Here is a 14,724-nt window from a genome sequence, read left to right as displayed (position 1 = left end):
ATAGTAATGTTATTTATATAACGAAAAGCAGATTATTTCAGTGCGGTCTAGAGCTTCCAGGTAGCAGGTTCCTCTGCAACCTAGAATTCCATTTTACAGAAAGGGCCTTCTGGAGACAAAGAACAGTTGTTCACTGAGGGTCTTACCAGTTAATTCATTGTACCAGGGCTGATTTTACTGCTTCCACAGTACCCACTGTGAAGGTGAGTGATCGCGATTCCATGTGAAAAGAGCAGGGTTTTCGGGCCGGCCCGGTGGCTTAGCGGTTAAGTGCGCGCACTCCGCTGCTGGCGGCCTGGGTTCGGATCCCGGGCGCGCACCGACGCACCACTTCTCCGGCCATGCTGAGGCCGCGTCCCACATACAGCGACTAGAAGGATGTGCAGCTTTGACATACAACTATCTACTGGGGCTTTGGGGGAAAAAAATAAATAAATAAAAAGAGCGGGGTTTTCTACCCAAACTTGTTTTGCCCCACAGCTGCAAACATTTCCATGCCTGTTAATGATCTTAGCGCTCAAAAAACTACTCACTCATTGTCCGTTAAGGGGATTTCTTCGTCCTTTCCTTTCTCTGGGCTGGAGTTGGGGGCTGACGTCTAGTCACGTTCAGTAAAATGTGCCATCTATGGAGTGTGCACTTTGTGGGGCTCTGTGCTTGGGAAGCGTGTGATGAGTGAGGTTGGACGGTCTTTCCCTGCGGGAGCTCGTGCTCTCCTGGGGAGGCAGACACATGCAGAGATGGTTTCAAAACTGTGGAGAGTCCGGTGGTGGCAGCATACCAGGGTGCTGGGCGAGAACAGAGGAGAGGGGCTCTCAGTGCAGTTGAGAGGAGTGAGTAGGGTGACTCTGTGAGTGGGGACATAACTATGTCATGATGACAGTTGGAAACTGTGACTCTCACTGGCATACCAGGGGGCATGGTCACCCTGAGAATGAGGCTCAGGAAAGCATGTTGGAGTTGATGGATTTAACAGTAGATAGAGATGGTTTGAGTTCAAGTCCTGCTCTGTCCCTTATTAACTGTGTGGCCATGAACACGTTACTTCACTTCTTAAACCTCAAGTTTCCTGGTCTCTACAACTGGAAGGTCTAATAGCACCATCCGTGAACGTTTGCTTTGAGGATTTCGCGAGATAACGCGCTAAAGTTCTTAATGGTAATTGGCTTGAAAAATTCTCTCTCAGAAAAAGAAAAAAAAAGACAATCATTGTTAATTATAGTACTCTTACAGTACTATTAGAGATTAAACATTGTTTCCCAATCCTATTACTATTACACTTTCCTACTCAGTGAAAAAAAAAGTGAAAAGTTATGTCAGTAAAAGTTATTCACTTAAACCTTGTCAGTTCAATGCACTATATTGATAAAGTGTGGAAAATTTAAAAACACAAAAGAATATAAACAATAAAATAAAAATGAATTCCAATTGACCATTCAGAGATGACCATGGTTAATATATTTTTGATATATTTCCTTTTTGTTTTCTATACATGTGCTTTTCTAAGAAATGCTAAATACATTTAAAAACAAATCGGGATTCTGCAATATGTTCGGGTGCATATACAGCTTGGTTTTAATTTTTTATGTTTACATTGTATTATGAGCATTTTCCTATGCCGTGTTCTTTAAAACATATTTTTTAAAGGCTGTTGAGGATGCCTTCTTAAGAATGTGGCATAATTTATTTTTTCTTTTATTTAAATTATAAATAAATAATGTGATGAACATCCTTGTATGTAAATCTCCATTTGTACTCTAAGTGTTTACTTAGGCCAAATGCCCAGAAGTAGAATTATTCGGTTCTGCCCCTTTTTAACTCTCTGATTACACATTGTCACATGATCCTCCAGGCTGTATGTAATCATTTAGGCTCCTATAAAAGAGTCTGTGGACTCCTCTCCCCAGCATTGGTCATTATCATGAATACCTTTGCAGTTGAATAATGTTTGTTGAGGTTGAACATTTGTCTCAGATTTTTATTGCCTAGTAGTCTATCTTCCTTTGTAGGGAACATGGTTTAAATTTTTTGCTTGTAGAAATTTAGGAAATTGGTATTTGGTAGATGTAGTAGCGTGGTTGCTGGGCTCTGATGTCCTATTTCAAAACCCATCAATTCAGAGAAGGAAATGTGTATAATTTTTACTTGACTACATAATGATATGCTTAATTACACCTTAATTCATGAAGACAATCTTAACTCCAATTCTCTTTCCTTAGGTAATTCAAGCATTACAGTTAGTAGATGATGCTTTCGGAATGTTGATGGAAGGCCTGAAACAGCGGAATTTAGACAACTGTGTCAATATAATCCTTGTGGCTGACCACGGTATGCCTTTATTTTTAATCATATTTTATCGTTGATTCTATCTTATCACTTCAGGGAGGAGACAAAAATAATAATGATACTTTAATAATGATAATGTACTTCTCTGCCTAGAAGCTCTTGAATGAGCCAAGAATGAGTTAGTGGTAGACTGTGATAAATAGAAGACTAAAATTAAAATTTCTAGTTTAATTATTCTAACATCCATTCTAAATATCCATCCATGCACTTAATTTTCTGTAAAAATGGAGTTAGTGGTACTTAACAGGATGTGATTGGGTTCTTATTCAGCCATACAAAGTGCTTTTCAGGCCTTCTTTTCAGCGGGAGTTTCATTCACATGGATTGGCTGCAGTTTACTTATTGGCTGGTTTTACCATGTCCTGTGTGTTATTTTTTTTCTTATTTTTTAATTTTTTTCAAAGGAGGATTTTTATTTTGTATTATAGTTTGAGGTAGAGAGTTTTTTTTGTTTGTTTGTTTAATATGTCACCCAAAGTAAGGGCCTAGGAATGCCAGTGAGAAGAATTTTTCCAAGATATGTATATTTCTCAGTATATTTTTTCTGAGTATATTTTTCAGTATATTTTTCTGAAATATATTTCAGTATATTTTTCTCAGTTATGGTTACATAGAGTGTATTTTATTTTAATGTTTAATTGGTACTACAATCTATGCCCTCCTCTTTGATTCCTTGCCTTATTGCTTATTGTTTTTTTCTTCTACGGTCAACATTTTTTAACCTGCTAATTAGTAATTATCTAGAGTGGTGATTTATCTTCAATTATTTTAGTAACAAATCAGTGTTGAACTATGTACTCTTTTTTAAAAAATTTTTATTGAGGTCATAGTGGTTTATAACATTGTGTAATTTCAGGTGTACATTATTATTTATCAGTTTCTGTGTAGACTGCATCGTGCTCACCACCAATAGTCTACTTGTTATCTGTCACCTGTTGTATGTGTGCCCCTTTACCCCTTTCGCCCACCCCCAACCCCCTTCCCCTCTGGTAACCACTAATCTGTTCTCTTTATCCATGTGTTTGTTTATCTTCCACATATGAGTGAAATCATGTGGTGTATGTCTTTCTCTGTCTGGCTTATTTTGCTTAACATCATACCCTCAAGGTCCATCCATGTTGTTGCAAATGGAACGATTTTGTCTTCTTTATGGCTGAGTAGTATTCCATTGTGTATATATACCACGTCTTCTTTATCCATTAATCAGCTGATGGGCATTTGGTTTACTTTCACATCTTGCCTATTGTGAATAATGCTGCAATGAACATAGGGGTGCATAAATCTCTTTGAAATGTTGATTTCAAGTTCTTTGGATAAATACCTAGTAGTGGGATAGCTGGATCATATGGTATTTCTATTTTTAATTTTTTGGGAAATCTCCATACTGTTTTCCATAGTAGTTGCACCAGTTTGCATTCCCACCAGCAGTGACTGAGGGTTCCCTTTTCTCCGTGTCCTCTCCAACATTTGTTGTTTTCTGTCTTGGTAATTATAGTCATTCTAACAGGTATAAGGTGATATCTCATTGTAGTTTTGATTTGCATTTCCCTAATGATTAGTGATGTTGAACGTCTTTTCATGTGCCTGTTGGCCGTCTGTATATCTTCTTTGGAAAAATGTCTGTTCATATCCTCTGCCCATTTTTTGATTGGATTGTTGGTTTTTTTGTTGTTGAGTTGGTCAGTTCTTTACATATAAGAGTGAAATATCTAGGAATAAACCACTTATCAGATATATGATTTGCAAATATTTTCTCCCCATTGGTGGGTTGTCTTTTCGTTTTGTTCATGGTTTCTTTTGCCTTGCAGAAGATTTTTAGTCTGATGTAGTCCCATTTCTTTATTTTTTCTTTTGTTTCCCTTGCCTGAGTAGACATGGTACTCAAGAAGATGCTGCTAAGACCCATGTCAAAGAGTGTACTTCCTATTTTTTCTTCTAGGAGTTTTATGGTTTTAGGGCTTACATTCAAGTCTTTAATCCATTTTGAGTTAATTTTTGTGTATGGTCTAAGATAATGGTCTACTTTCATTCTTTTGCATGTGGCTGTCCAGTTTTACCAACACTATTTATTGAAGAGACTTTCCTTTCTCCATTGTATGTTCTTGACTCCTTTGTCAAAGATTAGCTGTCCATAGACGTGTGTTTTTATTTCTGGGCTTTCAGTTCTGTTCCATTGACCTGTGCGTCTGTTTTTGTGCCAGTACCATACTGTTTTGATTACTATAGCTTTGTAGTATATTTTGAAGTCTGGGATTGCGATACCTCCAGCTTTGTTCTTTTTTCTCAGGATTGCTTTAGCTATTCGGGGACTTTTGTTGTTACATATAAATTTTAGGATTCTTTGTTCTATTTCAGTGAAGAATGTCATTGGAATTCTGATTGGGATTGCATTGAATCCGTAGATTGCTTTAGGTAATAAGGACATTTTAACTATGTTTAGTCTTCCAATCTATGAGCATGGAATATCTTTCTTTTTTCTTTTTTTTCTGATGAGGAAGATTGTCCCTGAGCTAACATCTGTGCCAATCTTCCCCTATTTTTTGTATGTGGGATGCTGCCACAGCATAGCTTGATGAGCAATGTGTAGGTCTGCGCCTGGAATCCAAAATGGCGAACCCCAGCTGCCGAAGTAGAGCACGGGAACTTAACCACTATGCCTCCAGGCCGACCCCTCTTTCCATTTCTTTGTGTCATCTTCCGTTTCTTTCATAATGTGCTATAGTTTTCAGTGTATAGTTCTTTCACCTCCTTGGTTAAATTTATTCCTAGATATTTCACTGTTTTTGTTGCAATTGTGAGTGGGATTGTATTCTTGACTTCTCTTTCTGCTAGTTCATTGTTAGTGTATAGAAATGCAACTGATTTTTGTAACTTGATTTTGTACCCTGCAACTTTGCTGTAGTTGTTGATTATTTCTAATAGTTTTCTGGTGGATTATTTAGGGTTTTCTATATATAGGATTATGTCGTCCACAAACAGGGAGAGTTTCACTTCTTTCTTTCCAATCTGCATACCTTTTATTTCTTTTTCTTGCCTAATTGCTCTGGCCAAAACCTCCAGTACTATGTTGAATAAGAGTGGCAAGAGTGGGCACCCTTGTCTTGTTCCTGTTCTCAGAACAAGGCTTTGATGGCTTTCAGTTTTGCACTGTTCAGTATAATGTATTCTGTGGGTTTGTCATATATGGCCTTTATTATGTTGAGGTACTTTCCTTCTATACCCATTTTATTGAGAGTTTTTAATCATAAGTTGATGTTGGATGTTTTCAAATGGTTCCTCTGCATCCATTGAGATGATCATGTGATTTTTATTCCTCATTTTGTTACTGTGGTGTATCGCATTGATTTATTTGATGTTGAACCATCCCTGCATCCCTGGTATAAATCCCACCTGATCATGGTGTATGATCCTTTTAATGTATTGCTGTATTCAGTTTGCCAATATTTTGTTGAGCATTTTTGCATCTATGTTTATCAACGATATTGGCCTGTAATTTTTCTTCTTTGTGTTATCCTTGTCTGGTTTTGGTATCAAGGTGATGTTGGCCTCGTAGAGTGAGTTAGGATGCATTCCCTCTTCTTCAACTTTTTGTAATAGTTTCAGAAGGATAGGTATTAAATCTTCTTTGAATGTTTGGTAGAATGCTCCAGAGAAACCATCTGGTCCTGGATTTTAGTTTTTTGGGAGGTTTTTGTTTACTGTTTCAATCTCTTTACTTGTGATTGGTCTATTCAGATTCTCTATTTCTTCTTGATTCAGTTTTTGAAGGTTGTATGAGTCTAAGAATTTATCCATTTCTTCTAGGTTATCCAATTTGTTGGCATATAGTTTTTCATGGTATTCTCCTGTAATCCTTTGTATTTCTGTGGTACCCATTGTAATTTCTCCTCTTTCATTTCTAATTCTATTTATTTGAGCCTTCTCTCTATTTTTCATGGTGAGTCTCGCTAAAAGTTTGTAAATTTCATTTATTTTCTCAAAGAATTTGTATTATTATTATTTTTTTTCTTGTGAGGAAGATCACCACTGAGCTAACATCTGATGCCAATCGTCCTCTTTTTTTTTTTTTTTTGCTGAGGAAGATTGGCCCTGAGCTAACATCCGTGCCCATTTTCCTCTACTTCATATGGGATGCTGCCACAGCATGGCTCTACAAGCAGCGCGTCGGTGCTCACCCGGGATCTGAACCGGCGAACCCCAGGCCGCCGCAGGGGAGCACGCACTTAACTGCTTGCGCCAGCAGGCCGGCCCCTATGTTATTTTTTTTGAGTTGTATGAATAGACTTCTATAAAGTCTCTATCACCCCATGTTTGTTTGCTTGAGGTGAACTCTCCATCTCGGCTAACCTGAGTGTTCAAGGAAGTGGAACAGCTGCCACTCTGCCACCTCACACAGTTTTGAAGTCCTCATTCACTCAACACATATTTTTTAAGTGCCTGCTCAATGCTGAGTACTTTACTAGACACGGCGTGTTCATAGGTACCTATAGCAGAAATGGACCTTTCCTAGATGGGTCATCAGAACCATCTTCTCTTGGAGGACATTCAAGGAAACTCCAATATCTGTGAAGGAACCAGGCGTGGGGCAAGAAGAGGAAAAGGAGCAGTCTGCAGAAGTTTGGTTTGCATTTTAGGACATCAAGATAATGTGAAACAGTAATTTATTTTAAAAACTTCTAAAATGGTTCCCTAACACTTTGGCCTACTGTTTTAAAGTTAAAGGAAATATTTTAATGCACATTTTGTTAAAAGAAATTATAAAATATAAAAATAAAAATCATAAAAATCATAAAAATACAAATTGTGATGTAGTCTGAAGAATCTTCAAATAAGAAAGTTTTAACTACCGAATCTTTTTTAGAGCACATACTGCTTATATAAATTTAAATAATACACTTATGAAAAATAAATATTCTCTAGTCCTTATTCTCTTAATCTATTGTTTTGTAGAAATGCATGTTGTTTTTTTGATTTAAAAATATATCATATTGCTTTATGTACAAATCAGATGTTATAAAGATCTAATTAGCTTCCTAGAGACTATTTTCCTCTTTGAAATTACCTTAATTGATCTACACTGAACAAATGATCTGTTGATAATTCCTGTCTATTCTTCTCTTATAAACATGACCTTTCGCTCTCCTGCCAGGATTTTCAAGGTCTGCCATTTAGAGTAAAGTAGAGGGTAAATTGCATAGGCTCTCAGTGAAACTTGGTTTGAGATCTATCTGCTATTTGACGTGATCAAAGACAACCAACTGTTACCATCTATATGCATTCAGGGGATGATTTATTTTTTTCAGGAATGGATCAGACTTACTGTGACAAGGTGGAATATATGACTGATTATCTACCCCAAATAAACTTCTACATGTATGAAGGGCCTGCCCCCCGCATCAGGGCTTATAATGTACCTCAAGACTTTTATAGCTGTAAGTATGAAGATGCCCATGTGGAAAATAAAGGTAAAACTTAACGTGAATAACCATAGCCCCCGATTCTGAGGATGTAGGGATTACCAGGCCCCTCTTCTGACTTCTTGGGAAGACCACAAAGAAGCAAGTGAGAAATTCCCATGTTTAAGGATAGTCAGTCTATAAAGTCTGTGGTAATATCTAATATCGTTAGGTTACAATATATTATATCTGTTCTTAAATGCTAAAATAATTTTTATTTAATTTTACCAGATCATATTCATTAATAAATTAGTGTCAAATTTACCTGAGTTGTTCACATTTTTTGCAGTTGTCAAGTATCAATCGTAATGTGATTTATTTTTGTTCTTTTGAAACAGTTAATTCTGAAGAAATCGTTAGAAACCTCAGTGTAAGTATACAGTCTCCTAATAAATCTATGTATGTTAATCTTGGATTCAAGAAATTTATACTCTATATTTCTGACTCCAAGCCACCCGTAATATATTTTTTAAACCCTCCCTCCAACATTATTTTATATGCATATCAGTTGCTTTTATCTTAGTTGTTTTCATTTTGGAGTTGACACTATCATAGGAAATTAGTTTGGGGTAACAGGGGCACTGACTCCTGGCTTTTATGGAATGGGCTTTTGTTTCATTCAAAGGCGCCGTGCTAGAGAGCTTCAGGTAGCATTGCTTTTCACATTTTTTTTGTGTGACTTAATATCACACATTTTTCTGTGTGACTTAATATCAGGAAATCACAGACTCTACAGATCTTTTTGAACAGGTCAGAAAGATCATCTCCTTACCCTCTAAGTATAATTCCAGCTGCTTTTGATTGGTTCCATAACCCAGGTTATAAGTAAACGAGCAGGACAAATTCCAGATAGTTTAAAACAATCTGGATTTTTCAAAGTGGAGTTAACTACACCTGGAGAGACCTGAAATATTCTTGTGTGGTAGTTTTAATAGTTCTCTGTTTAAAGTATATTCACAAATACGTATCTATGATATGGAATTCATGAGTTTACCATTGCTTGGCATGGGGCTCAATTTATTTAAATATAGGTGATGTGCAATTATAGTAAAAACAGTTAGGATGAAATGTGAATGACTGAAGATGACACATTGGGTAAGGAATGGTTACTGTAACCCGGGGCCCACTGTGAGTTTGAAGGAGGAATGGCAGCTAGAGCAGAAATCCCTTAGGGTGTCAGTCACTCCTTTTTCTCTTGCTCTTTCTGAGATTCTGATCTTGAGTAAACAGACAGTCTCACCCCCTGCTGGTGAAGGGTGTACACGTAGTGTGTTCGTGCTGATTGGGTGGGTAGTCGAGAATTAACATGTGGACACTCTCAATCTGCACATTGTTTTCCCTTTTTCCCATCACCTCATGATCCATGTAGCTGAAGTCCTGTTGGTGGGTGAGGAAGGACAAATCCCCAGTAATCCCTGTGGTGCAAGGGGATTGGATCCCACAGGCTTTGGAAATCTATTACTTGGCATCACAGATATGGACTGGGCCTGGAGCTACAGAACCCTGAAGAAATGGACTACCGTTTCCCAAAGTAGTCTATTATTGCCAGGAAAATATTCCATGTGGTAGTACAATATCCCCAGTAATGCTGTTCTGTGGGCCTGTATTGAGCGCATATTAGACAACCATAACCAAACATGAACTGGCAAGTCTAAGTTCCACAACATTCTGGCTGCATGACAGACAGCAGCATCAACTTTGTTCTTAGATAAAATGACCCAAATTTTATCTCAACTCTAGTGTCTTCCTCTCAAATGCAAAGAATAACCCAGTACTTCTTTAGAGGTTGACGGTGTACCCCTGGTTTTCTCTGGATTCACTCTGGCTACACACCCAACTAGGAAACTGTGACTCACCAGTCAAATGATCTATGGTCTGTAAGGGTGTATTCTAGTCCCTTGTGTCTTTGAGGAAGCTGCATACACTGCAGCTGCCATTATGCGCTTGCCTGGAAGTTACGAAAATACTGGCTTAACAAGGAAGTAATGACAGATGAAAAAGTAGAAAAATAAGAAGCCTGGAAAAGATACCAAAAAAGGCAAGGAAAAAACTGGCAGAAATATCTGTGCAATAAATACTTTTCTCTTCCCCCGTTTCATTCTGTAACTTTCTATTCTCCTATATTCTGTATTTCTTTTAAATTGTTTTTTGTTCTGTTTCATAGTGTCTCCTATTTTTTTTTTTTTTTTTTCTTTTTTGGTGAGGAGATCAGCCCTGAGCTAACATCCGCCAATCCTCCTCTTTTTTTTTTTTTTTGCTGAGGAAGACGGCCCTGGGCTAACATCTGTGCCTATCTTCCTCCACTTTATATGGGACGCCGCCACAGCATGGCTTACCAAGCGGTGCGTCGGTGCGCGCCCGGGATCCGAACCAGCGAACCCCGGGCCGCCGCAGCAGAGTGCGCGCACTTAACCGCTTGCGCCACCGGGCCGGCCCCCATAGTGTCTCCTATTTTTCTTATATAAATTGAGCATGAGATAATAGTGACCCAGATTTGAAATATTTATGAGATTATCAAGGCTTAAACTAAATGAGAAAATGAGGAAGTAGAAAAAATTCATTTCCTCATATTTTTATCTGTATTTTTTTTTTCTCTTGCTTCTCAAAAAGGTCACAAGGGAGAAAAAGTTCCTTTGTAGTTCTATCCCTCATTTCCTCACTGTTTTTACATGATAGATAATAATATGATTTGCATTTTTACGTAGTTTTAAAATATGCCATCTAGTTACAGCAGTATTACTAAAGAAACAAAATTTCACTCCAGTGTGTGAGAAATCCATGAATTTTTCACAAATAGGGAGACTGTACTAGATTTCAAAAATTGTTGATTTGAAAATTAAGCAAATATAGTTTATTTAAAGGGTAAATTGAGTCAATTGTGAAGGCATTTTTTGGCTCAAACTGATTTTTAAGATTTTTACTCATAGCCAGTAGTGTATTGTATACTTTTTATGTGTAATTTAGACTCAAAAGTTGTATTTGCTGCTCTAAATCTAGATTTATATCTATTCTCTGTCAAAAAGGAGGAGAGATTTATGGCGGTTTAAGATATATACACAAGAATAAAAACTTGGAACATCAAACAGTATAATTTACATCATATTTTTAATTGCAACCTAAATATTGTTGCAACAATAAAAACACTATAATTAAGGAATGCAGCTGCATTGATAATAGGTTTAATATTCCTATTTTGTTAGCCAAGCTTAAATCCTCTTACTTTTAAAAAGTGCTTAATAAATTATCTTAGGAGATGAAATGTTGAATTAACTTGTGTAATAAGCATATAAGCGTCATGAAGAAATCATTTACCTATTTTTCAGTGCCAAAAACCTGATCAGCATTTCAAACCCTATTTGACTCCTGATTTGCCAAAACGACTACACTTTGCCAAAAATATCAGAATCGACAAAGTTCATCTTTTGGTGGATCGACAGTGGCTGGCTGTGAGGTTCGTGTGTCTATTTACTTATCTCACAATACTTTTAACAACCATCTTTCATTATAAATTTTCTTCACTTTACCCTGCTACTACGATCATGTAAATTTTCCTGAGCATTGACATTTTCTTGACATTCATATGCTATCTAGCACTGTTGTATTTGAAATGACTGTTAGATTGCTGATCCTAGCATCATAACCTTCACAAATATAGATGAGACTGAGGAGAAAGGCTTAGACTGTACATCGACTGTTCCAGAGACTGTCAATACCGACACAGTCTTAACCCTCACTGGGGTCTCCTTTAGGCAACAGACAGAATGTAAAGATGATATCAGCTGTCTTCCAGGCTGGTAGTAAGATGGCTGTTTAATTAAGATCTTTGTCATCTTTGTGGTTTTTATAAAAGATCACGTTTATGGCTATAAGGCCACGCTAACCAATTAGTTGTAACATTTATTTCTTTTTTCTAGTTACAGTTATAATTCATTTGATTGTTGAGCATTTGCAAAATATAAGCATGTTTAGAGAAAATAAAAACCATTCTGAATCACTCCTTCCCAAAATAACCAAGTAATTCATGGATACAAGGCAATTTTATTGATGCTTGCTACATATGTGCCAGGTCCGTTCCAGGCGTTTGGAATACAGACATGATTCCTGCCCTCCTTGTCAAATGGACAAGACTGATAACAAGCCAGTAAACAAATAAATACACACTGTCTGGTAGTTTAATGAATGTTTCCTACTTTTGTATTTCATTCCGGTGTTTTTTCCATGGGCATAGGAGGTTATAAATAGAATCAGGATCATACTATGTTTTCTGGCCTATCTTGTGTGTGTGCTGTGTAATGCCAAGGGGCTACGGAGGACGATAGGAATACAGTGGCTGAGAGATATGTTTAACAGAGGGGAGACAAAAGAAGATGAGAGAGCTGAGCTCTAATGTAAGTGTGTGCAGGGGGAGGAACTAGAGATTTGGCAGAGCCTATTCTTGAAGATGTGTAACCAGGAAACCCACGCAGTGCATTCGAGGCCAGAGAGGGTGCAGCTCACAGCGGTCACTAGATGGCGCTGCCTCTCTTCTTGGGATGGGAGTTTCACAGCCTTTTGTGTAGGTCAGCGGGCTGGTCTAGAGCTCAGGACAGTGTTCTCCGAAAGAACATTAAACTATGTGAACAAAATTAAGCTTTACTAATATGAAGTATATAAGATTGTTGGTAATGTATGTATATAATATATAAATAAATGTGGGTAAGTTCTCCAAATATTTACTGTTAAGAATATGAGATTAAAGTAGTTAGGAGGACACGGGTGCAAAACGAGAACGTGCCCATCCGTCCGACAACATGACCAGTGGGTTACAGAAGGAGAATCCAGCCTCCAGAACATCTCTGGGTGTCTCTCATTAATACTCAGTCTCGAACTGTGAGCTGTACGTTGAACAGCTGGCAGTGAGATGTGAAAAGAGCCTGGCTTACAAGGCCTGGCTCCGTGCCTGGCTCCTTGTGGGAGTTCGGACAGATTGTATCTCGGGGCTTCATTTTCCTCATCTGTAACACAAGGTTAGCCTGGTTTTGTTATTCTCGTGCCCTTAGCACACAAAGTAAATTAACTTAGATCGGAGGAGTGTTAACTGCAGCTCTTGCCAGATCAACCCAGCAGTTTCATCTGATCCAATCCTGGATCCGCTCTATCTCCAACACATGAGTCTCAGGAGACCTATTTTCTAAGTGAAAGTATGTTGTCTTCAGTAATAATGTTCAATATTCAGTAACTAGATTAGATTCTCTTTTCAAAATTATAGCAGATTTCACTTAGTGTAATCCATTTTCTTCATCATCATCATCATCATCATCATCATCATCATCATCATCATCATCATCATCCTTGTTTTGCCTAAAATGTGTTGGATTTTACTAATTTGGGGAAATCCAGTTATTTGAAACTATAGTTGAAGTATTGTTAAAGTGCCCTTTTAGAGAACATGAATAATAGCTTTTTATTTTATGATTATTTTATGATTTTATGATTATGAAACTGACAAATATGACCCAGGCACCTTTCTAAGAACTGGAGATAAAGACACAGTCCCCACCATAAGGGTCTTAGCCCAGGCAGGGAGAAAGAGAACAATTATAATCAGGTGTAACAACCTCTGCACTAGGATCAAGTACAAGGCTCAAGGACACAAAGAGTGATCACACACCCCAGGCGAGGATGTCAGAGAATGTCCGAGAATGTCTCCAGGTAGGGTGATTCCTGCTCTGGGTTTTGAAGACTCAGGGTGGGTTAGGCTAGCTGCTGCCATACAGCAGGTCCACTCTGTGCAGTTGTGCAGTCTGCGCAGTGTACAAGGTACTCAGCCGAGAAGAGGAGTGGGTGCTGAAATGTAACCCTTGCTCAGCTCATCAAGCCCTGATGGGGCTGTGTCTGCAGGAGGAAAGGGACCACTTTTCTTCGCTGGAAGGCACCTGTCTACTCGCCAAGCCTTGAGCACTGCCAGCTGTGTCTTCTCAGAGCTGCTGCTGCTGCTGCTTTTTTTCTTTTTTTTGAGGAAGATCAGCCCTGAGCTAACCTCCGTGCTAATCCTCCTCTTTTTGCTGAGGAAGACCAGCTCTGAGCTAACACCTATTGCCAGTCCTCCTCCTTTTTCCCCCCAAAGCCCCAATAGATAGTGTATGTCATAGCTGCACATCCTTCTAGTTGCTGTATGCCGGACGCGGCCTCAGCATGGCCAGAGAAGCGGTGCGTCAGTGTGCGCCTGGGATCCGAACCTGGGCCGCCAGTAGTGGAGTGCACGCACTTAACCGCTAAGCCACGGGGCCGGCCCAGAGGTGCTTCTTCTTCTAAAGGCTTTGCACAGAGCAGCCCGGTGGGTGCCTTTTTAAAGCCAGCAGCTGCTCTGGGGCAAGGAGGATTAGAAAGAAAGAGTCAGATTTCCTGACAGAAGGACTAGATTCCAGAAATGGCAAGTAGTCCCGTGTTGCTAGAGCACTGGGTGAATGAAGCTGCCCTCTGCATGACGGACTTTATCTGTCATGACTAAAGAGTGTGACCTTGACCGTGAAGAAAGTAGGAGACCACTGGTAGATAGTGGGATCTGCATTTCAGAGAGCTCACTCCAGCTGCCATATGGAGGAGGATGGTCAAGTGAGCGGCAACGAGGCCAATTAGAAAGATGTGTAGTGACCCGTTCTTCAGCATTATGACAGCCCGAGGGAGGCTATGGAGCCAGTGGGATGGTGAGACTAGTTAGGTAGCACGTTATCAGGAAAATATATGTGGTGAACTTATGACTCAGATTTCCCAGGGTAGTACTGATTTATCATATTCTGTGCCACATTTGTACTCATTAAACGTGCGTTTCCATTTCCAACAGTGATAAATAGCGTTAAATACGATTAAGAGTGTGGGTATGCATGCATGAGCATGTGTGTATGTGTGGGTGGGTGGGGTGAGATTTAGGATAACTGATTCA

The 14,724-nt window shown here is 38.7% G+C and overlaps 1 protein-coding gene across 1 annotated transcript in view; it reads left to right on the top strand.

The window, feature by feature from the left end:
- The window catches only part of LOC131420314 (ectonucleotide pyrophosphatase/phosphodiesterase family member 3-like), an 86,534-nt gene that overhangs the window by 32,565 nt on the left and 39,245 nt on the right, over nt 1–14,724 (top strand). Inside the window, exons 12-15 of the mRNA XM_058566159.1 lie at nt 2,220–2,328; nt 7,650–7,778; nt 8,141–8,172; nt 11,126–11,253. Coding sequence (XP_058422142.1) covers nt 2,220–2,328; nt 7,650–7,778; nt 8,141–8,172; nt 11,126–11,253 — 398 coding nt within the window. The remainder of the gene's footprint in view (nt 1–2,219; nt 2,329–7,649; nt 7,779–8,140; nt 8,173–11,125; nt 11,254–14,724) is intronic.

The sequence above is a fragment of the Diceros bicornis genome, chromosome 23, assembly GCF_020826845.1.
Source record: "Diceros bicornis minor isolate mBicDic1 chromosome 23, mDicBic1.mat.cur, whole genome shotgun sequence".
Taxonomy (NCBI): domain Eukaryota; kingdom Metazoa; phylum Chordata; class Mammalia; order Perissodactyla; family Rhinocerotidae; genus Diceros; species Diceros bicornis.
Note: the sequence above shows the minus strand (reverse complement) of the source record. Positions and strands in the feature narration are given on the sequence as shown.